The sequence below is a fragment of the Pholcus phalangioides genome, unplaced genomic scaffold, assembly GCF_987345545.1.
Source record: "Pholcus phalangioides strain wild (caught in Gottingen) unplaced genomic scaffold, Ppha-v1.0 ptg000003l_1, whole genome shotgun sequence".
In the NCBI taxonomy this organism is placed as follows: domain Eukaryota; kingdom Metazoa; phylum Arthropoda; class Arachnida; order Araneae; family Pholcidae; genus Pholcus; species Pholcus phalangioides.
This window is the reverse complement of record NW_028301596.1, coordinates 9,298,514-9,323,854: the sequence shown is the minus strand read 5'-3', so window position 1 is coordinate 9,323,854 and position 25,341 is coordinate 9,298,514. Positions and strand designations below refer to the sequence as shown.

Genomic DNA, 25,341 nt, shown 5'->3' with positions numbered 1-25,341 from the left:
TTTCCCTGGTCTAGGGGTATAGTAGCTGATAGTTTCAATTGTAAAGGGTGCTTGGATAGAAAAAGGCTGGAACACGAGGTCGAAGCTTTACGGGAAAAAGTTAGGGTGCTAGAGGGTCCGGTTATAACGGACCCTCTGGTCGTCGAGCCACCTGTTGATGAAGAAGCAATCTCCACGAACAACGACATTTTAGAGGGCGAATGGGTGGTCGTGGATGAGGTAGAGGGGGATAGTGATAGGGGTTTAATCATCGGCGATTCTATGGTTAGGGAACTTGGGAACCGAGTGTGTAGGGATTTTCGGGGTTTCGAGCGCTGTTGTCTTCCTGGGGGGAAGATTGGCAACGTTCGAGACGTTTTTCATCGCCGAAAGTTGCCCTTGCGGGTGATTCTGTGGGTGGGAACAAATCAGGTAGGAGCGAATATTAGTGAGTCTCTGTCAGAATACCGGGATTTACTATTATCCGCTAGGGAGGGGGGTTCAGATGTGGCAGTGATTCCAGTGCTGCCAAGGGGTAGTAGGGGATATAGGAGTAGGATCCACCAATTCAATATAGGCCTGAAGGACATTTGCTCCTCACTTGGGGTCACGTTCTTGGAGCTTCCCGCATTTACCGATAGGTGGCTTCGTTCGGATGGGATCCATCTAAATAAGAGAGGGGTCTGGGAGGTTTACGATAGTCTTAGGTCAGGTTTTTTACTCCCAGACCACGTAGTCGGGAATGCGGGTTAGTTAATGATAATCACAACAGTACTGACGGGGAATTACCCACCTCTGACTTGGATGGCTTCTCGATTGACAACAAACCACCGGGCAAATTAAAATGTGTGTTAATAAATGCCAGGAGCTTGGGTAACAAGAAAGATTTTTTAGAAGCTATGATAGTTGTGGAGGACTTGGATCTTATAGCCATTACAGAATCTTGGGCAAACGATGGGGATGAATCTTTCTTACACATCTCCGGATACGATACTTTTTTGAGAAATAGATCTGATAGGAAAGGGGGTGGAGTGTTGATATACGTGAAATCATGTTTGAAGGCTAGAGAGTGTAACGTGCAGAGAAGTGATATTGAAACCATATGGGTTGAACTTGAGAACAAAAGACGTCATAAGCTTATTGTTGGGGTTTGTTACAATCCACCGAATAGGGATCAAAACTATATCGCCAAAATGCATGATGAAATTTCCTACATGTGTAAGCGAAAGAGGGTTCTCATACTAGGGGATTTCAATTACCCGGGTATTGATTGGGAGAACCTTTCATCTGGAAATCAGTATGAAAGAGACTTTCTTAAGTTGGTGCTCGAAAATTTTTTGTATCAGCAGGTATCAGAAGCCACTAGGGGTACTGCTATTTTGGATTTAGTTCTTACTAGTTCTGAGGATCTAGTTGAACATGTTTCGGTGGGGGAAGAGTTTTCTTCCAGTGATCATCGTATCGTCAGATTTCTCTGTAACTTTTCCTCGGGTAAGGTTGATAACAAAAGACTGGTTCCTTGTTTTCGGAGAACTAACTTTGATGTTTTGCGAAGAAGGTTAGCGGAAGTTTTCAAAGACCGGTTGGAATCAGTAGGGGTGGTAAGTCAATGGGAAGAATTTAGTACGAAGCTGTCCTCTGTTTTGCACGACGTCATACCCTTTGTTCGAAAAAAGCGTGTTTGTACATCACACCCTCTATGGTTCACGGATAGCGTGCGGAACCTTTATCTTGAAAAGAAAAGAGCATTCAGAGAGTATAAAAGTGGACGAGGTGACCTATCATTGTTTACTGATAAAAGAAGACTGTTGAAGAAAGCGATAAGGGATAGTAAAAAGCAAGTTGAATCTAGGTTGGCAGATAACATTGGCTCTGACCCAAAATCATTTTTTCGATACGTCAATAATGGATGTAAGGGGACAGTTGGCCCCCTCTCGATAGGAGGCTCAAGAGTAGAGAGCAATGTAGGCATGTGTAGTGCTTTCAATGACTTTTTCGCGTCGGTTTTTAATGGAGATAATGATATTCGATATACGGGTGTTGCATGGGGTAATAAAACCCTCAACGATATTCAAGTAGAAGACGTGGAGGTCCTAAATCTTCTAAGAAATGTATGTGCAAGCAAAGCACCAGGACCAGATGATATCTATCCCAGGGTTCTCAGGGAAGGTGCTAATGAATTGTTGGGGCCAGTCGCACAGATATACAGGAGTAGTGTTGCTGAGGGTATCGTCCCGAGAGATTGGAAACTGGCTAACGTTGTTCCGATATTTAAGAAGGGTAGTAGAGAAGTGGTGTCAAATTATCGTCCAGTGAGTTTGACAAGCTCCCTCTCGAAAATTTTGGAAATTATCATCAAAAGGCAGTTTGTGAAGTGGATAGACGAGAATAATGTATTGTCGGATAATCAGCATGGGTTCAGGAAGGGGAAGTCATGTGTAACTAACCTCCTTTGCTTCTATGATTACGTGACTAAGGCTTTGGGTAAGAGCAAAAATGTCGACGTTGTTTACCTTGATTTCCAGAAGGCATTCGATCGGGTCCAACATGGCAAACTCTTGAAGCGTTTACACGAGATTGGAATAGGGGGCAACTTGCTGAATTGGATAGAATCGTGGTTAAGAGATAGGTCGCAACGAGTTATGGTGAACGGGGAATTCTCTGGTTGGACAGACGTCACAAGTGGAGTTCCTCAGGGAAGTGTCCTTGGCCCCATACTTTTTTCACTTTTTATCGATAAACTCGATCAGGGTATCGATGGAATTACTAGCAAATTCGCAGATGATGTGAAGCTAATGGGGGTAATCGGGAATGAAAGCGATAGGGAGTTGCTCCAGACCAACTTAAACAAGATTGCAGCATGGGCAAATGAATGGAGCATGACGTTTAGCGTAGATAAGTGCATGGTCGCTCATTTTGGTTCGAACAACCCACGGTTCTCTTACGAGTTGAATGGTGTCACTATCCCGGATGCAACTAGAGTCACCGATTTGGGAATTCTCATTGACGAGCGACTTAAGTTTTCTGAACATTGTTCAGCGGTTGTCAAAAAATCGAATAGAATGCTTGGTCTCATTTTCAAAAAGGTCTCTTCGCGTTCTCCTAAAGTCATTCTTCCGCTTTTTCGAGGCTTAGTTCGTCCTGGACTGGAGTATGCTGTAAGGTTTTGGAGACCATACCTACAGAGGGACATAGACTTGGTTGAAGGGGTGCAGAGAAGAGCTACGCGTGTCCTTATTGGCACACAGGGCTTGAGTTATGAAGAAAGACTTCATTTTTTGAATATGTTTACATTGGATGAACGCAGGTGTCGAGGAGATATGATCGAAGTGTTCAAAATTTTCAATGGGATGGATAGGATGGACCATGAACTTTTAGTACACCGCCAATCGACTGCTTTTACAAGGGGACACCAGTATCGATTGGTGAGGGACAATGCAAGGTTATGGTGTCGCAGGGAATTTTTCTCCAATAGGGTTGTTAATAAATGGAATAGCTTACCCCCGGAGGTAGTAAATTGTAACACAATTGACACGTTTAAAAAGAAATACGATAAACATGTTGGGGTAAATCGAGAAGCTATCCATTCTTAGAATAAGACAACCATAAGTATTCTTTATGGGCATTGTATAATATTTTATCATGTGTATATATTGTTTGTAATTTGTGTTAATTGCATTTTTAATTGGGTTGCTGTATTTTTGAAACATATGACAACCATATTTTTATGGGCATCTTTTTATCAGCCACCTCGTTGGGCATTTTGCCTGTTGTGGCGTTGTATTTGTATTTGTATTTGTATTTGTATCATCCAATGACCCGGTGAAAGGAAATCCGTGTTGAGACTGAAAAGAATATCCCAGAGAGAAAAAAAAAATTAACAAAGAAGTTTGTTTACGCATATTTAAAAAGTAAAACCTGTGTCCTGTTGGGTAAACGACGTAGGTTGCTGGTTATAACTTAAAAGTGGGGGGGACGGGGACGGACCACAGTCGGAAGCGATGAATAATAATAATAACGCCTATTTTGTCTGTGATGAGTTAGTCAAACTTCAACAAAAATATCTATTGAGAATTTACCAGACGAGGTAAATTATTCAAGTTTGTGAAGTAGAAAAAGGGGGAAAAAACGCCTAAAGAGCTTTTTTCTTCTTTTAAAAAAAAAGCGAGAAATGAGTGTAATCACTTCCAGAACATGACAATACACGCCCGTGTGTGAGTGAGAGTATACATTACCAGCGTTTTGGCCCCTGTGGTAACCAGACTTTGGTATGTATTTGTCATGTCATTGGTGATTCTGCAACTAAAAGAAAAAAGTGAAAGTTTATTGACGTCTGAATAGGAAGTTTGGCGTTACGGTATATTAAGTGGGAGTCACCAGACTTGTTTCTTTTTTTTAAATTTTTGTTTTCTTAACCCTTTTGTTATATACTGAATCACGACGTTTGGTTTGTGTCGAAATATACGTCGTGGAAAATTCTATTTTTTTGTTTAATAAATCTCGTTTTCTCTTTAAAGGCTCTACTAATAGTATTTTTACGCCTAGTTTTAAACAAACAATAGTAATAGAATTAAAATGACACTTTTATGAATGCAAATATAAGTTTCGATTTTGGTATATCAAATTCTGGGTGCATAAAATAAATTTGAAACACCGTAAAAAATATATATATATATATTTTTTTTGTGGCAAGAAATTAGTCTTAAAATTTATTCCATGAGAAATCAGTGCAATGAAATGTTAGAAAAATAATTTAAAATGAATGTGTGTGTGTGTGTGTGTGTGTGTACACACATAATTGTAAGTTTGAGAAATAATTTTGAGCAATTTTAAAGAAATGCTATTAGTTTCTCAGATACGAATCCTGCAATCAGTATATACTGACAGGATATTTCCAACAAATCTAAAGTTGAAACTTTGTTCTAAATTTACTGTCGAGTTAAACATTGGACGGAGCAAGGCCGCCTGGCAGTCGAGTTTGAATTTTGCATGAGGTATCTCTCACAGTATTTCGAATTTTACATATCATATATCAAGGGCATCGGAAGTGTTTTAGAGCTGTGGGTGCTCGACTTGAATTTTACATAGGAAACTTCGATTTCTGAATCGATTTTGGAGGTGCTCTGACGCGTGATACAAAATATTGTGGGTTCTCGACCATCCACATTCCCTCCACCCCGGCTCCGACAAAACAGTGTGATAGTATGACTCTCGTTCAATGGACAAGCCAAGAGAAAGCCTTCTTCCCCTCTGGACATCAATGAGACTTTTCCCATCTTATTCGAAGTGTAATCCATGATAACCACTGCCCAGCATGAGCAACCTACCAGCAACGCTGTTACGAAGATCATCTCACCTAGGCGGCAGCCATAACGATCTGGCCTTTGCCAAAATCAGATGTGAATCCTCTCTTTATCAGTGGCAAAACGAAGCACTGAATACGAGATCTACGACCCGTGTTTTATATACGACTTCCTTGACCTTAACTCATGCTATGCGTTTGTTGTAGGAAGCATACATTTTCCATTTTAGACAGGCGGTTTCATTGCTTCGGCTCTACTCTGTATAGATTCTAGTCAACATACAACTAAAATTTCTCGTCCCATCGTAAAAATTGCATTTTGCAAAGTAAATAGATAGAAATTTTATAAATATTTTTTTGTAATGAAAGTTGTTGTAAATGAAAAATGGGATTTGAGAAAAAATATAATAGTTGGGTCCCGTAAATTCATAAAAATTGGTTGAATCGGTATATTTGAATGCGGTTTGCAAAAAAGTTATTCTCACGAATAGGGTTTCTCTTTTCATACAGAAAAAAAATTAGTTCAAATTTTCCTGCATGAAAGCAATCACAGGAAAAATGCACGATTAACAGCATCATTTCGCTAACAAAGAAAGGTCGTTTCACCAACACCTGAGAGAGAGAGAGAGAGATCTCTAATTATGATGCTCACAAGTTTCTGAAACATCTAAGTCTAAAAACGTATCCATACGAAGTATGAGTTAAAATTTCGAAAAATGTGTGCGTGCTTGTGTATACATGTATATATGTTTGTAAATATTCAAACATGAATTAGTTAATCTTTCAAGATAATGTTTAAGACAGTCTCACGAAGGAAGACATCAAATATGTAAGACGAACTGGTGGATAAGACAATTTTTTTCTTTCTTTTCAAGTATTATCGTTTTATGCCAATTTAATATTGTGTTACTCCAAGGTGAAGAACACTGCTCTGTTTAATGTTCAACTGTCTAGTTACCCTGGCCCTCTATCGACAATAACTTGAACTTTCTTTTCTGTACCCAAAAAAAACCTATTCCTAAGAATAACTTTTTCGCAAACCGCATTAAAATATACAAATTCTTTCAATTTTTTAACCTCCACGAATTTATAGGACAAGGTGTATTTTTTTTTTCTTGAATTTAATTTTTTCATTTACAGCAATTTTATTCTTATATATAATTTTTACTTAAAATTTATATATTTATATTCACACTATAGGCTATAAAATTACATCTTGTAATGAAATGCTTAGTTAAACGCTCTTATTTACTTTGCAAAGTCGAAATAATAATCATCCATTTCTTCGACGGAACGAAGAACGAAATATTTTACGAATTTATGAGACGTCATGTAAGTTAGACATCAAATGTGTCTTCTAAATTCATTTCTTCGAATTCCTCGTCATCTTCAACTTTTACGGGGTTAACGACAAATAAATTAGAATCTTCCCGTGATGCCCCGATTTACAGCTTCCATAAAAAAACTAACAACCTTCTTGAGATGAATTTCTGGGTGGCTCCTGACTTTGACGTGAGAGATAGGATTGGTCAGGAAAGCTCACGCATCCTGGTTATTTTCTAATTAGCTTCCAGCATCTAATTACTACGTCGGCTTCCCTTCGGGTTTTGTTTTTTTTTATTCTATATTTCCTTCCTTGTAACGTAATTCCACAGTATACCGTGAAGCTGCATAATTCTGTTGATAGGCAAGCCCAAAACCGAGCCTGTCTCTCTATGTGCTGAAGCATCTCTGTTCTAATTGAACTTGATATTCGAAATGATTCCGGTTGACTCTTCTCCTATATCGACTTAAATATAATTACATTTCTCAGTGTGATTGGAGGTAGAGTCAGAAAAGTGATTCATTGCTTAATAATAACTCTACTCAAGATAATGTCAAGATCGTATCTAGTTTGTTTAACCTGATGTCATCATTTTCTTTATTTAGATCCATTTGTTTGGTAATACTTCATGCAAGGCAGAGTTACTTCCGTGTGAGTTACGGTTAAAAATCTGAAGTGAAAATTTCTCTTATCAGTAAAAAAACGTGTAAAATCTTACTTCTTCATATAAGATGTAGACAAACGGGTGTAACGAGACACCATAGCCATAACGTCAATAATTGGCCGTCCGGACTTATCCCCATAAAGCAGTGTTTCTCACCATAAAATGACTGAAACAATTTTACGGGCTATTCCTGCAATTTTGGTTGTTTCGATTTTTTTCATACATTTTCCCATTTTCGTCAATGATACTTTCATTTAAAAATTTGTAAATTTAAAAGACAGGCATATTCATTTCACGTAGTTTGTCAGGCTCAACGTTTTTTCCGCAGTTTTTCAACAATTTTAATAAAAAATTAGTGATTGTGCCTACTCCCGGTATTATTTCTTATGGCAACTGATTATGTCCCTGTATTTTACGCTATTTAAGATACCAGTTTACCGTATTTTTCTCAATGAAATATGGTCGTCGGATCATTTGAATCTTTTTTGCGTGAAATACAGTGCGTATACTGTAATTTGTAGCAGCCCTTTATTTTACCACCCTTCAGCGATTTTAGAAGTAATTAGAAAATTACATTTAACTCATTAAATTGCATTTTTTTTTTCAAAATTGAGTGATGTCCCGTATTTACGATTGCAATTTTCCTCGATGATGTATAGTGAACCCAAGTTTGAAAGTATATATTTAATTGAACCCATGGGTATATATTACAGACATCAATTATACAACGCTTGAATAATTTTTCGTTCAGTGAGAGTTAAATTATCGAGTCTGCCTGTGGACCATAGGCTCAGAAATGCTGCCATATAGAATGATGTTAATAAACCTTTCTTATAACGTCCATGAAATACAACCGACTTAGATATAACGAAAATATTTTCGTCACTTTCGTTTTCTTTTCAATAACGTTTCCCTAAGAAATTCCTAAGATTGGGGCTGATTACATGCAGGGAATGTCCAACTTGCTCATTGAAATGACCATTATACAAAACATTTCCGTACTTTGCACTTCCAGACTTTTTCTTATTAAAATGTCCCGTTTTTCTCACGAAGCTTATTTAAATTCCTAATCTTTACTAGAATCAGGAATGCAGATAATTTACAGAATTTAGAAATTGTGTTATAACGAATATGACAATGAATATTCATCTCATACTTTTGTCGATTTTTGTTTTTCGTCAAATACATTTTAGCAGACTTGCTGTAGCATTTTTATTTTCTCACCAAGTGTGATTTGTAAAAAAAAAAATATTTGGTAATTTCGGCGACAATTGGCAACATGTTTGGCGGAAATCGGCGATGTCCAGCATTAATTATAGCAGTTAACGGTATTTTTCTTGAGTGGTATTTTCATATTTTCTATTTCTATTTTTCGTGTTTTCTCTTTGTGATTGTGGTGACTTAATAGCATAACGAAATCAAATCGGTATTTGATAGCCACTGATTATTGTATTTTGGCAGAAAAGGCCTTAAAAATGTCAACCTGTTATAAAGACACAATTTCGTGAAATCTTCGATGTAGCTATAACCGAGTTTGAATGTATTACAATAAAGTTTTGCCATTTTTAAATAATTTTCTAGCCTATTAGACTTATATATTATTATAGATAATATTTCCAAACACCCTTTCGATATGGGGATATATATTTTTTTGTGTGTTAAAAAATCCTTCCACACACCGCTTTGATGAGACGCATTATCTTACGAACATTCATATACAGTCGAGCTTGGCAAATATTTGAAGACCAATCACTGGAAAAAAGTTCGAATTATCCAATTAATCTATCCTGGATCAGTAAAACAACTACAAATTACAACTTAATTATCAACATTCACGCAGGATAATAATTATTAATTATTAAAATTTTATCAGTTATGAAACTGTTTCTCAAATTTTAATAATTATAGTATATAATTGATCACTAAACGATTCCACAAATGCAGTGAAATTCTCCAGGGGAAGGGGGGCTGATGCAAAGACTATCTTTTTATGTAGTAAGATTTGGCATCATTTACACAATTAGGGAATTGCCATGCTGTGCAGTATGTTTGCTGATTAGCCAAAAACTAGTGCTTCCCACGGAACCTCACGTTCTGTTGCGTGATGTATAATTAATTTATAACAATTTAAATTTCATATAACAATGCAACCAAAAAACAAACTCGAACGGAATCATACACTGAATGGGACTCGGCGGCGATGAGCCAAATGTAGGCTACTCCAAACGATAATTACCTAATAACGTAATAATTTCTCTTTTTACCGATTTTTAGAGTGTTTATAGTCACACATTTTCGAAATCAAAGGATCATCAGAGTCACACACAATACTCAGATCGTTGTAGAGGACTACTAAATAAAGTGGTTGGCCTGGAAAATAGTTCATTAACCCAATAACAGGCGGTTAAAAAGAATATTCAATACTGCAGGTGACACTTGAAGTATATTTTTTCTCTATTATAAAAGAACGTGTTATACTTCCCTTCCGATAAATATAGCTTTAGATTTCTAGCTTGGATACTCGCACGTAGTCCAGTTAATCCATAAAAAAAGACCCATTTAACAAACCTATTGTCTTTATTGTTGCAGGATGAATTTGATGGTGTGTAGGAAACGGGTGTGTGATTAGTATTCCGATCACCGTGTATCGCCATCTATACATTCGATTGTTTCCAGTAATGAATAGCAGAGGGGCGTTGAAAATGTTCCACAGTTCCGATTCCGACAATTTATGGGTGATGATCAAAGCAGGATCACTTATCAGTTCCGATTTGCTATTTATTTTTCCGTGTAGGAAATCGCAAAATTTTCCTTTTGTGAATACCGTGTTCAGAGCTCAGTCTGATATCGGTATACATATATAATGATGACTTTCTATTTTTTAGTTTTTTATTTGTCGGTACATAAAACAATATCTGGAAAGCAAGACTTTTAGCATGTATGTTCGTCATATTTAATAAAATAATTAGAAAGGAGTGAAACTTTGTGAGGCCTCCACTTCCCGTAGCCGTACTGGGGGGAGGGGGCTACAAGCTAGATTTGCTGAAGGTGTTTAGAACCCTCTATAACAGCCGTTTTCAAGTTTTCAACCTTTTTTGACTAGCGGAGCCCCGTAGAACTTTTTTTTCTAAAGTTATTCATCAAACGTAGATTTGTTTTTATTTAAAAAAAAAATTTAATTTCCTGTTTCTTTTTATTTACCTTGAGCGTCCGTGGAGGTCATGGGGAGTGCACACGGATCCCCAAAGGGTCCCCCTGAGCACCGGTTGAGAACCGCTGCTCTATAGTGAGGGTTTTCAACGCATGTCCCGCATGTAGCTGCACGCGGTTTCATGCAGTGGCCCGCTGACGGGAGCGCAGGAAGAACGCAAAAACAAGCACAAATCCAACAACATAAGTGTCAACGAGTTGCATGTACTAAGTAAAAATCTGAGAATTAATGAGGATTTCACAATTACTGAAAGAAGTAATTTCGGAACTAATGAGAACAAGAGTGCTTCGCAATTCATGAGAAAATTGATAACTGATTGGGAAATGTTTTCAGAATTGAAAGAAATATCAAATCAAAAATATTTCTAAGAATTCATTGTGTCGCATTAAAAAGATAATTTCAGAATTTATGGAAATTCATATTTAATAAGAAAAAATATTCGAGGAATAATGAAAATTCGTGTTTGATGAAAACATTTCAGAATTGATGGTAATTCATGTTCAATAAAAGAATTATCTCCGACTTGATGAAAATTTACATTTGGTGAAAAAATTGTCTCAGAAAAAATAGTATAGGAGAGCCCCGTTTGAATCAGAGTCCTGGGGCCCATTCGATTAAGACGCCAATGTGCGAATCTAGATGCCACAGTGCGACTGGTTGGCCCTCGGGCTTCATGAAAATATTTTTCTGGCCCGCAATGCCTAAGATATGGAAGACTCCAATGTTACGCTATAAGAAATTTGTAGATTAATAAAAAAAAATTAACATGAGATTCATCCCTGACTAGGTCTGGGGCCCTCAGAGGTTCATGTTTAGCATGGTCTCTTATCTCGAAAAAAAAGTAATGTTCTGAGCACCTGAACGCTTACACAATGACGGTCGGAGATAGAAATGCTGCTTCCCCCGTTCTTTTTTAAAATTCTATTAATAACCCCGACCCTCCCACGAAACGATTTCTTTTAACTACCTGTTACTATTTTCGGGCTCAAGGTGTCTTCTGCCTGCCAAAGACGCATTGCGGTTTCGCGATTTCGCAAATTGTGTGTGACTTTTGCATTTCATCATCCAAGATGATGGCCACACCTGTTCTCATTAGTCACACTGGTTAGCGTCATTTTTTGAGTAGTTTCGCACTGATCATTTCCTTAGCCACCGTCATTAGTGGTTATTCTGTCAGATTTTCATGTTTAGTCTAGCATGTATAATTTGAAACTTGGTGTCAAGTTACTACGACGAAGACGTCACAGTGTTTATACAGGGTGTCTCATAAATTCGTAAATAGTTCAAAAATCCATAAAAACTGAAGGAGTTTGTATATTTGAATGATGTTTGCTAAAAACTTATTCTCATAATGTTTGGATTTTTTTGTTGGTACAGAAATCAAATTCAGTTCAAATTTTTGTCTAAAGAGAGCTGCGCACGAAAGCAAATCACATGAAATTTGTAAATGGGAGTCCTATAAAATGTAGGATGAATGATTAATAACTCTTTCTGAATTTTCTTGTTACTGACGCTTACATAAGGTTTTCATTGGTGGATAAGGTATTGTTATTGAAATTTTGTTTTATTCCAGCCACAAACCACATGATGAAGCTTTACGTACGTTTCGGACTTAGAATATATTGAAGAAAGGTTCATGTCCAATCACTCCGGATTTGCTTCTCGCAGTGCCTTCTCCCGACTGAAATTTGAACCATTTTTTTCTGTACCAAAAATAAGTTATTCTCCCCAGGGGGGGAGGGGGTATGTTTTCACAAACCGCATTCAAATGTAAAAGTTCCTCCAATTTTTATGAATGATTAAACTGTTTACGAATTTATGGGACAGTGATCTCTGTGGTATACAATTAATGGTATACAGTGTACTCTCACTTATACACCCTCTCACAAGTTTCTCTCACGTATGAGACGGTTGTTTTGCAACTCCCGGTCAAAGTTATTGTTTATTAACACTATACACCTCTCTCACTTCTGCGAGTTTTTCTCTTGTCCCCTTACACCGACGCATAAGTGAGAGATCACTGTATTTCTTATGCAAATCAAAGACCAGATTGTTTCTTCGGGGCCCATTACCCACGGAAATACAATAACCAAAAATGCATTTATTTTGAAGAAAGGTTTTTTTTTTTTCATTTTGGAACGATTCCAATCTTTGTTTGTTCGCAATTAGCCAGGCATCATCACGAAGTTCCTTCTCTTCCGTCATCCCGTTGCATTGTAATGCTAATGCCTCCCACGATCACCGATTCATTAGGAGGATTCGATTGTGGTTCTTTTTCAAACAACCTCTAACTAATAACCTTCCCCCGGGGTTTTGAGATTGTTCAAACAAAGGTTTATGTTGTATACTATGCTGTTTCTCCCTCTGCGTGTGGAAAGATCTATGACGTGATCATCGTGTGCGTAAAATTAATCGCCAAAAATTCACTAACAATGATTCATCGAAAAGGGAATTTACCGTTTGGAAAATTGACTGTCAATTCGCCGAAAAGAAAATCTACGGCTGGTAATTCAGCGACATGACAATTTACCGACAAAGTGACAAAGCTGAAGCCCTGTCAGCCCCCCCCCCCCACCTTGTTGGGGCCATACTGATAAGCAAATGCGTGAATGAGCAGGTGAGCATATGAATGTGTGCGAGCAAATAGGCAGGTGAGCGAGTAGCGAGTGACTGTGTAAAACAGATGAGCAAATGAGTGAATGTGCAGGTGAGTGAGAAGATGAGCGAATGAGTAAATAGCAGGTGAGTGAGCAGATAAGCGAATGAGTAAATAGCAGGTGAGTGAGTAAATAAGCTGGTAAAAGCGAGTGATTGAGCGAGTGAGAAATTAAGCTGGTGAGCGAATGATTGAGCGAGTGAGAAATTAAGCTGGTGAGCGAATGATTGAGCAAGTGAGCAGATGAGCGAATGTGCAAGTAAGTGAACAGTCGAGCAAATGAGTGAATGTGTAAGTGGAGGGCAAATGAGTGAATGTGTAAGTGGAGGGCAAATGACAATGTGCGAGCGAGTGAGCAGATGAGCGAGCAAATGGACAGGTGAATGAGTAACTGAGCAGATGAGCGAGCAAATGGACAGGTGAATGAGTAACTGAGCAGATGAGCGATCAAGTGAACGAGTAACTGAGCAAGTGAGAAGGTGAATGAGTGGCTGATGAAGTAAAGGGGCAGCTGAGCGAGTGATTGAACTAATGAGCGAGTAAGTGAGTGAGTGGGTGAGTGAATGATATGTTCAGCAAATGAGGGAGTCACTCATGCGATCATTTATATCGTCACTTACTAGCTCATTCACCAACTTATTCGATGGCTCAATTACTTTGTCACCTCACTCAATGGTGTCGAACTGTTATCGGCGAATTCTCCCAGCGGTGATTTTTCTGTCGGTGAATATTAATATCGGTTACTATTCCGTAAATCGTTAAACATCGAATTGACATTTGGGTAGGGTTTGTACACAACTTTTACTATTCGTATAATGCCGTTAACAAAGTGACAAAGCTGAAGCCCTGTCAGCCCCACCCTTGTTGGGGCCATACAGATAAGCAAATGCGTGAATGAGCAGGTGAGCATATGAATGTGTGCGAGCAAATAGGCAGGTGAGCGAGTAGCGAATGACTGAGTAAAACAGATGAGCAAATGAGTGAATGTGCAGGTGAGTGAGCAGATGAGCGAATGAGTAAATAATAACTGTAATAACCTCACGTATAATGCCGTTAACATTGAAACAAAAGAATTTCGAATTCTTTCATAAACTTGGAAATAATTTGTGACTGATTTTTTAACTGTACGTAGTAATTATTTTTAGCACTAATTAGGAGAAATTACTCACTACTATTATAAATGCTCTCAACCTTATTATTTTTTTTGAAAAAATGTGGCGAGGGCTTGCTCCTGAAATGTCAATGCCTCACCAACGGAGGATTAAGAGTAACAATCACGTATGTATATTACACATAATCGACATTATTTTCTTTACCACCATCACCAATCAACCCAATTTTTCCGATCAAGAGTTGTTATTTTCTGTTATTGATTGACAGCGTCAGAACAATCGGCATACTTAAGAAACCAGAACCACCAAAACGAACTTTTCTTTTTTTTCGTGGATTGTTTTAAACTATTTCAAAGATCTTAACGGTGAGCTTGAGGAGAAAGAAGAAACATAACTCATATATAAGTAATCAATAGGTTAAACGGAGTTACAAAAATATAAATGTAAAAGTGAAAGCGCAAGTGGGTGCTTCCTGGTTATTATTATCATTTTTAAAAACCGCATCGTATTGAGGTTAAGACAATGACGTTTCATAACTTTCGCTAATAATTTAATAATAGACCCATCTGTCATTTGTTATTATAGGTTATGCGAGTTTGTTCTTCATTTAAGCAATTCGCTATGGTTATTATTATCATTACTTTGATAATGATTATGATGAGGCTCTCTGCAAACATTTTTATGACTTCTTTTTTTTTACTGTTTTTTCTTCTGTCTTTGAAAAAAGAAAAGTTTTAAGAAGATTAAAGCTATATAGATTGTTTTTTATATTCTGTGACGCATGAGAAGTCAATTTTTATTAAAATATGAGCCGAAATCGAGTTTGACAGAAGATAAAATTCGGACATTGTAGCGTACTTTCTTTTGTTATTATACAGGGTGTCCTGTAAGTGCTAATGCGGCCTTTATCTCATCAACCGTTCGTCGTAGAGGTATAGTTTCAATTTAGAAAATGTTCAAAAGGCGTTCAAAAATTACCCTGCACCAACTGCACCAATTTCGGGAGTGAAAATACGGTGTGTGACAAAATAAAACGTCTAAATTTTTTTAAGGTCCCCCCATGCCCTCTAATTTTCAATTAGAAAGTTGTTGCCCTGTACCTCTCCCGAGGACAACAAAAAAAATTCCTTGTCCCTAAGTACAACATTCGCAATATTTTCCCCTTCAAAACTGGTACAGGGTAATTTTTGAACGCCTTTTGAGAATTTTTTTTTAAAATTGAAACTATACCTTTGTGACACACGGTTGAGGATGTAAAGCATAAGCACTTGCAGGACGCCCCGTATACCTACATATTAAATTGTGATTTCAAATAAATATTTTGTTTGTACTAACGGTTCCAACCCATTTGTGCCGGAAACGTTTTTTTTTTTTTGTGGCAAAATCGAGTTAATTCATATATTTGCTGTATTTAAGCCAAGAATGTGATATCGATTTTAATTAATATATACTTTTTAGCAAAATTCGAAATATTTTACACAGAAAATTTTCAGGAATTGCAAACGACCCGTTCGGCACAAACTCGTCTCAATGGGGGGTATTTATGCTAGGATCAAAAATGACCCATTGGGATAAACGGGTTTCAAACCTATTACCGGCCGAATTTAGATTTGGATTGATTTTTCTCCTTTTATTTACCCTTCTGATCTATCAGTTTAGACCGGTGATTCCCAAGGTGGGGCAATTTGATTTTTAAGAGGACTAGTTTGAGTTTTTCTATGAAGGCTTGGAACCTTCCGAACTCCATTTTTTAAATCGGTTCGAATTTTTATTTTTTTTTTAACAATTTCTTGACTTTTTTTTTATTTTTCTCTTTAAATGGAAGGGGCTTGACCAAAAGTTCTCAATGTTTTGTGTTCCATGGGAAATTTGTGTCGGTAAGATTAAGTCCATGGACCTCCCTGTACCTATAAAATGAAGGTCACAAACTCCTTTTAAAAAATAATAGTCTGTGTACAGCGATGTAAAAACAATGAGTTGATTGTGTTCTCATCCATGCTCACGGACTTTCTGAAGTGTCATTGACGGCCCTCTGATTAAGACCCACTGCTTTTGACTTTGGCTGAGGATTACACTATAAAAGTTTTAGAAAGTTCTTTTCGAAAATGTAAAGCGAATCGGTTATATTTGAGAGAATGTACCCAATAGGCTTATTGGTTGTGTTTTTAAGTTTTGGGAAAGATCTTTTATCGGACTTTTGTAGCATAAATCGTGGCTTCAGTAAGAGTAGACGGCAGAAATAATGGGGGGGGGGGGCATAGACCCCTGGTTTTAAAATTTAAGGAGGCAATGCAAAAAATAATGGTTCTTACACATACTGGTGGGGGGCGGGGCGAACTGTGTTGTGGAGCATATGAAGTTTCATCACGGGGGATATTCCCAACCCCCATACAAAAAGAGTCGGGGGGGTATCAGGATTTAATAGATGATTTGGTGGCGGCCTAAAGGGTTAGAAACCCCACTGGTTTAGACCTGTCAAACAAAACATTCATGAAAACAATTTTCTGTATGATTTTCTGAACTTACCCATGTGTGTCCATACAAACAACACATTTTATTCTTAAAAATAAGTGATTTCAAAAAATTAAATTGATAGCATAAAATGTGGTGAAATGGTTGTAATTTTTGTTTTGTTAATTTTGTTAATCAAGTTAGAATCTCACACCTTCAGGAGGAAAAAATCAAGTACTTTCATGAGCAAAAAATATTTCTTTTATTAATGAAACCAATGTAATTTGGCTGGTAAAAGTTTAATCATTATGTATTGCTTTCTGGAAAGGTTACATTTACCGCACATCAACTCCGGTCATAATCGTCATACGGCAATTTCCAGTCAGTGGATTTGGGTGGGAAATGAGGGCTCCGTCTATCGGTGGTCACCCCAGGCTCGGTAGGTAAAGACACTCTGGTGTTCTTGTCCGGATTCGAACCCGTGGACCTTGACGGTAATCTTCATAGTGGAACACGAGCGTCTTACCACCGTGCGCCACTCTGACGCCCATGATTTCTGAAAAATCTGGGTGAAACTGACGACACCTGACTAGGGTAAAATGCAAACTGGAATATAACGATTCCTCGGCTATAATGCCGATATCCGGCTGATCCCTACGGAGCGAATTTTAACGAACCTTGCTCATAACGTCGATGAAAACGTAACCTAGGAAAAAACTACACATTTGTTATTGCTTTCTGTTTCTCAAGAAATTCTTCGAAAATTCCCCGAGAAATTTCCCGTTTTTGTGACGAAAGTTGCTCACAAGTTTTATCACAAGAACATTATTACAAACACCAAAATCCTCGCATATTTGTGACATAGAACCTTTTTTTTGGTGTAAAATAATTTTTAATTCCCTACAGATTTGCTGTTTTTTTTTATTTACAACCAATGGTATTTACACGCAATAATTGAGAATTTCACCGAAAATTGGCAGAATTTTTAGTGAGAAATTGGCTATCCCGTGTTTATGATCCCAATAACCCGTATTTTTCTTGATAAAATATGGTCACCCCTCCCCCAATCATAGTGAAATAACTTAATTTTTGTATTTGATTACATCTGAGTATATATTTTATATTCAAAATGTCAACCTCGGTTGTAACGACAAAATTTCATGAAATCTTCGATGTTATTATAACCGAGTTTGACTGAATTTCAGATCATGGGAAAATATTTTTATTTTTTGGGTATGCCCATAAGTGATCACTGACGGAATGGCTAATGAAAATGATTGTGAACCAGCCCTCATAAACAATAGGTTATGAATTTTTCGTTGTTGTGATCTGGACACGTTTTGATCCTTCTTGTAAAACAACTTCTCAGCATGGGAGCAGGATTGCGGTAAACTGTATAGAGGTCTATAAGATTTTATTTTTGCACACTTAACCTTTTTTCCGTTGCTTTTGAACTATGTATTTTTTATGGTCCCTATGTTAACCACGGGGCTCTATACATCAGGGAGTGAGACAAGTTCTGCTTAATTTCAATAAATTTATAGTGTACCAAAACATTGTAAAAAAGATGGATGTCCAGTCCCCAGGCTATATACACTAAAAAAACTCTCTTAGATAGAGACTAATAATATACAAGTATCTCTAAAGGAGGCTTTGATATTACTCTCCTACAACCCCCCCCCTTCTGGAATATTCAGGGGGCTCCCTTCTAAGCACCACTTATGTCCCCCATGGGGAATAGAGCGGGGATTATAGTAGGTTTCGGGCTAAGAACGGCTGGTCTACATAGGAGTACGAAAGATTGTTCGATATCTGATTGGTCCTTCTCTTCCGTAGAAGGAAAAGTTCCGACAACCGAAACCGTCACAAGATTACCGAGCACATCGCTGCAGCGGAGAGTAAAGCCACTAAGGAGGACACTCCCCCCCCCCCCCCACATCCCTCAGAGCTTTCACGTTCGGATAATAACCGTGGTGCTACAAAAATGATCAAAATGATCAAGAATGCGCAAACAGCGAAAGATACTACCACGATCGTCGAACATTGCCACACAACCATTTTTCTGATGGCTTTTCGTGGCACAAACATTCAACTGCTTGCAAGAAATTTGTATCGTGAAATAAAATAAATTTTCATACATATGCAGCGCCATGTTTAGAACTGTCAGAATTTTTTCGAACCCTATTCTTTTTCTCGCAGAGATGGCATTTTATGATTTGAAACGAAAGCATCAAGAACCCCTACTAAATCTGGTGCCAATTTGCTCCTTGCAATTCTCTTTCTAGAACTATCCGGTATATTAAGTAATTTGAATAAAAATAATCATCAAATTGCTTTTTACGTACACTGTAAAATTTTTTTTCCTTGATATGAAACGATTTTGGTTCTGTTTGGGTAAAGTCCCAAGGAAATCAGAGGAATACTTTATTGGCAATGGGGAGGTTATAGCCCCAGAGGGCAAATTCGGATGGATGTTCAAGAAAATTAAGCTAGTGAGGAGGTAGGGTGGCCAAACTATAAATTTGTCTAAAAAATTTAATTCAGATTTAGATTGATTTTTATAATTTTTTCCTTTTATTTCCGTTTCTGATTGTTTAGTTTAGAATTTTAGACATATCAATCACAAAAAAATTCATGAAAAAAATTTCTCTGTATTTTCCGGACTTTCCCATATCTCCATATACGTATAAATAACATATTTTATGCTTAAAATGAGTGATTTAAAAAAAATTAAATTGGTAGCATGTGCATTGAAATGATTGTAATTTTTGTATATCGGCCTTCTTAGCCTCTTGTGTGAAAAGATAACAAAGATTCTAATTTTCTTTTCTTTTGATGACTCCGAATACAGCTTATGAAGGCGGAATTGTATTCACTGTAGTTCTACGCTAATTGTTTTTTATATTTCACCAATCTTATTATTTCAGAATCCTCAAGAAAGTAAACCACCAGCGTCATTTCGTCCACCTCCTGCTGTTCCTCATCAAGAGGAGGTTCTGTCCGATGGCTCAACCTCAGATGCAAGAGAGTCATCCTCTGAAAATAATAAATCTGTCCCGTGTCCATTGGATAGCGCTTTTGGTGATGAATGTGGAAAGATTGGACTTTGCTGGATTGATGCCGTCGTAGAAGAGTTCAATGCCGAAGTCATTCATGAAACGGATATTGCCGCGTGCCTTGATGAGGATAGTTCGCGATTGGGAAATCCAAGTGTCATTGTCGAACAAGTAGATCGTCGTGTTGAATCCGGCACAAGTTTTAGTGATTATGCGTCGGATTTGGTAGACCGGATAGTATCTCGAGCGTATGATCGTATCGGCCAAATACATATCTGTGCAAGTACCGATGATCTTGCAAGACCTAGCGTTAGCCAGCTCTCCAGAAGTGATCGATCATCTATTACGGACATCGAGGATGGAGATGATGGTGATGATAATCTCTGTAAATATGGGTCAAGTGACAACAATCACGAAATCTTTAGCGTAATCAAAAACTCTGCAGGGTGCCACTGTGTTGATGGTTATCGCGCGGAAACACCGAGACACGATTCTCTTCCCCAGGCTGAAAGAAAGGAAAAACACATAGTCGAAGACGAAAATACCTACGATGTAGTTCGACATTTACTGGCGGATGTTATCGACAATTTATGTCTCAGTTGTGACACAAATGACACGTCTGAGGAGACCAGATTGGAAGAGGTCAGAACCTTTTCTGAAGTTGTAGACAATGCGATTATTCAACTCCCGACCAGCGAGAGCGGCATTTTTTCTGACTACTCAGAGGATATGAAAAATGATTCGGCATCGGAGTCGGTGATAAACCCGCTTTACGATCAGGGGTTACTTACTTCAGAGTGCCAGACAGGATGCTTGTCTTCTCCTGCCTCCGAAAGACCAGGCCCATCTCTTCCACTAACTCTCTGTAGGGGGTCCCTCGACGACAACAACCAGCACCACGATCTTGTTGATGTTGTTGGCTCCGAAGACTGCATTTCAGGGGTGGAAGAAGATTTCGAGAAATCTTCCTCCTCATCTACTATGCTTCAAGATAGAGCTGCTTCTGAAGTGAATGTTGACCCTGGAGGGTCCTTAATTGGAAGAGAGGGTCCTAGTACTACTACCAAAGCGGATGTGGATCACGGGGACAGGAGGCGTATCTCTTCCAGGAAGTTGAAAAGGGACGGGTATCAGCGTAGTTCCCTGGTGTTCAAGGTAAGTACTTCTTTATATCTTTTTTTTTTTTCATTCACTCACTGATGCTCACCCAAAGTACATTTCTTGACTTTTAGTTGTGATTTATGGCTACAATCAATGTCTGCGGTCTTGTTTTCTTAAGCCTAGCTGAGACACGGCTGTGGTGAGGCTTTAAATGTGTTTTTAGAAAATTTACGGCAAGGCTAACGATGTCTGTCTGTGATATTACGTTAAAGACGAAAATGTCTTCGTGTACTCGGTGCAAAAAATATTTGGTGGGGGGGGGGGCAGAGGCGGTGTCACAAACACTGCCGCAAGTTTTAACGTGAATGAATTTTTTATGCCTTGAATCGCACGGTGAGTACTGACTTAATGAAATGGCTATCATCAAATGTTTCTTTAAAATATCTAATACCATTAGCGTCTCTATTTCTATTGTTAACACTTCCCGAGATACAGCGTAGAACAATTTCATTGTGAATGCGGACCACAGATGTTAACACCTCTTCCGGTGTTAACATCTGCTGGGTATCATCTTCCAAATTTTTAACAGGCGATACCACTGTCATCTTTATGTGTTGTGAAAATCCCGAGATATAACGGAAAACTGTTTCATTAAGGATGTGGGCCGCGTGCCCAGACCGTTAGAGGTATCAAAGCCGTAGTGGTACCATTGAATTTACCTCAAAAATATCTCTCGCACGACACCAATGACTTCCATTTCCAGTGTGAATCTCCCCAGATATAGCGTAAGGCAGTATATAGCGAATACAGTTAGGCGATCACGAGGTACGGGAGTGGATAATGGGAATTAGCGACGACAATATTGTATTGTTTTCTTCTACACCTCACATACTCGAGAGGAAGAGGCACTCAACGAGGTGCGAGATTCGAACGACAGTGTTTGTTTTCATCTCGATGGTGGTAATTTCTCTATCTGCTGATTGACCATTTCTCCCTTTTTTTTAGGGGGGAAAAAAGTCTAGTTTAAATTTTCATCAATAGAGGACGCTATACGAAAGACAATCATTGGAAATATGCAAAGCAGTCTGCTATAAATTGCAGATTGTAACAACTCAGTTGTACGATTAACAGCTCATTTTTCTGAATTTTCCTGCTACTGACGTTAATAGGGTTTTCATTGTGATGTTGACATTGGCGGATAAAGCACTATTCATGGCGTTGTTTTACCTCATCCATCAATCGCTTGTGTGCTTTAAGCACGTTTCGGACACAGAAGGGTTTGAAGAAAGGATCAGGTCCAATCACTCCACCTCAGTGCCCTCTATCGACAAAATTTGAAGGAATTTTTTTTTTTAATTAAGGAAATTTACGAAAAAATATCCCTTTTCGTAAGAATAACATTTTTTCAAACCGCATTCAAATATTCCAATTCTTTTAATTTTTATGCATTTTTGAACTATGTATTTACGAATTCACGGGACACCTGTATCTGTGTTAGTGTCTTCCGAAAGTACGATTTTGAAGAGTAATTTCACTCCACTCCAAAATTTTAAGGGGTATTTTCTTTCATCAGTAAGAAATAACTGTATTTAAAAAAAAAAGTAACTTAAATTTGAAGTATTTTCACTCAAACAAAATTTGAAAGAGTAAAATTGAATTTTGACGCATAATGGTGAACACTGATCTGCATATTACAATTTCTTCTCAACAATTTTATTTTTACAATTTCTTTTGTAAATCTTTCTCTTCACGTTCTCCTAAAGTCATTCTTCCGCTTTTCCGAGGCCTAGTTCGTCCTGGACTGGAAGGTTTTGGAGACCATACCTACAGAAGGACATAGGCTTGGTTGAAAGGGTGCAGAGAAGAGCTACGCTTGTCCTTATTGGCACACGGGGCTTGTGTTATGAAGAGGGACTTGAACGCAGGTGTCGGGGAGATATGATCGAAGTGTTCAAAATTATCAACGGGATGGATAGGATGGACCATCAATTATTAGTACACCGACTGCTTTTGCAAGGGGACACCAGTATCGATTGGTAAGGGACAATTCCAAATTATGGAGCCGCAGGGAATTTTTCTCTAATACGTTTGTTAATAAATGGAATAGCTTATCCCCGGGGGCAGTAAATACAATACAATATATTTTTTTCTCAAATTTTAAAGAATCGCACAGGGTTACAAAAAGCAATCGAGTTTATTTGCCCAGAAAGAATGAACCATTTCTATCGTAAATTAATTAAAGACAAGGCCTCTACATCTAATAACATTCCCATATCTTCATCCAAAAAATAAAACCTCCACAATGTGAAGTTGTGGGTCATCGAAGGTGAAGAACCTGAGTATATGGTGTCAATTGAAATACCAGGCTTTTTTTGAGGTGAAGTACTGAACGGTAGCGAAAGTGTCTCGCTCTAAGGAGCACCATCTTGGTTTTTTTTTACTTCCCTTACTAACCTTGTTTCTTCAGGTGGTCTTGCCATGTCATTTTCTTTCTTCTGGGAGGGCCCTACCTACAAACATGGTGGGAAGGAAATTCCTTTCAGGGTTTGCCATGCATCGTTACGTCAGCGAAACGTGACAAGGCCTATTACACGTCCGCCGCGTTAGTATAGTTAAGTTTCATCTTTTTTTTTTTCCTCTCTTATTCATTTATCTATATTTTTTTTATACTTGTAGCAGTTTCATCCGCCTTTTTTTCCGATATATCCAGAATGAACATGTTTTTTTCCCGTACTCTCTTCATGTGACTCACTCCCGCCGTGTTGATGATCCGTAGGTAGGACCTGCTGGAATTACGTTATTTCTTTTCGAAAGGCCGTTGAATACGGCTAGAATGGAAAAGCGCGTGCACGACGTGCCCTCGAACCCTTCGATTAACAGGTCAAGTCGAGGCCCGTGATTCATGCTCGTAGGAGTCGTATCTGACCGATCTAGCTCCGAGGCGTCCTTTCTTTTCTGTTTTCACAGAAGCCACCTTTCTATCATCTTTCTACAATATACATTTAATTTTCAAAATAGAAACATTTTTATTCATTTGAAGGGTCCAGGAAAAAAATGACTTTACAGCAATTTTTTCGAAACTGAGATAGTGTCTTATAGCTTTGAATGAGTACCATGCGCACGCGCATTCATTTTCGCGGTAGAACGACTTTAAAGTCCTAGAAAATAGCGATAATGTTTCAGTTTAGTGGGGGGGGGGGGGGGGGGTTGACTATTATACTCCAAACTTTTCACACCCGTATTTCTCAAAATTTAATTTTGCTTCCCCTGGACTCTGTCAATGGTATCTTCATCTAAGGCAGCGTTTCTTAACCTATTGTCCGTGGGTGGACCAGAGACGGTCTGCTAAGATTGAATAGGTAGTCTGCAGCCAGACTTCATTATTTGATTCTAATTGGATGGGAAATTATTCAATTATCTTTGATATTCGTTATACCTTTCCTTTTAATAACCGTATTCACTAATACAGTGGGGTCCCCCCGTATTCGCGGGGGTTACGTTCCGGAGGTGACCGCGCATACAGAAATCCACGAATAACCGAAACCATAGGTTTTTTTTTGTATATCTCGTTTATTGAACATCAGGAGAAGAGCAGGGTGACGCAGGGGTAGAAAGGATATGTAAAAGAGGGTGGAGATTTTTCTTGAAAGAACACTGTGATTTCTGTTTGCCGTTTATTCATATCATGAAGTATGCTGGAGTATGTTTTTTGATGACTTCCTCTACTAATTTGTCTACATGTGAAGCACATGCCATAGAAGGATCTATGTCATGAAAATAATGTATTGCTGATTTAAACTTGCGAAGCCCTTCCGCTGCGTTACATATGTTGAATTGGTCTTTACTTCTTTATCTTGATCTTCTTCATCTGGTACAGCTTCAGTTTCAGGAGCAAGTCACTCAGCTCCATTAATTTTTGAAAAGCGTTTGCTTGCGACTCCTGATACCATAGTGTACCATTTGTGGCACGCATGACGCGAGTTGGCCACCACTGTCCTAGATTACACAGGGGAGTTTTATAGGAACTTGTGTTTAGACAAGCACACGTACGCAAGAGGTTTGAGAAGTGCAGTATAATGTTACGGTAAATATAACTCCTGTGATTATACATAATCGCCGGTTATCGTGCTTAATCACCGACCGTTTCAATAAGATTGATAAATTTTTCGAATTTAAATTTTAGTAATTATCTATAATCCCTAGCTCGTGTTGGTGTATGATAAATCGTCAATGAATGATTTGAATTTACCGGACACATTTTGCTGAAACGTTTCCCTAGAATAACGATGGATTTGTTTGGTGGTGATAAAATATATATATTACGTTACAAGACTGGTAATAATTTATATGTTTGTATCCGTATATGACACCTTATTTCCATTTAGTTTAATTTTTATGGAAAAATACGTGTACTGCACACCGTCATTCCTTAACCTATATTCCGCGACGATGACTGCCAAGCTTGATGAAATTATTCACTGTTGC

At 38.1% G+C, this 25,341-nt stretch overlaps 1 protein-coding gene across 3 annotated transcripts in view; it reads left to right on the top strand.

Annotated features, from left to right (window-relative positions):
• Positions 1–25,341, top strand: part of LOC149088015 (uncharacterized) — a 517,816-nt gene that overhangs the window by 85,128 nt on the left and 407,347 nt on the right. For all 3 annotated transcript variants that reach the window (XM_089243788.1, XM_089243779.1, XM_089243797.1), the window contains exon 2: positions 19,627–20,910. In XM_089243788.1, the coding sequence (XP_089099914.1) occupies positions 19,627–20,910 (1,284 nt within the window). The remainder of the gene's footprint in view (positions 1–19,626; positions 20,911–25,341) is intronic.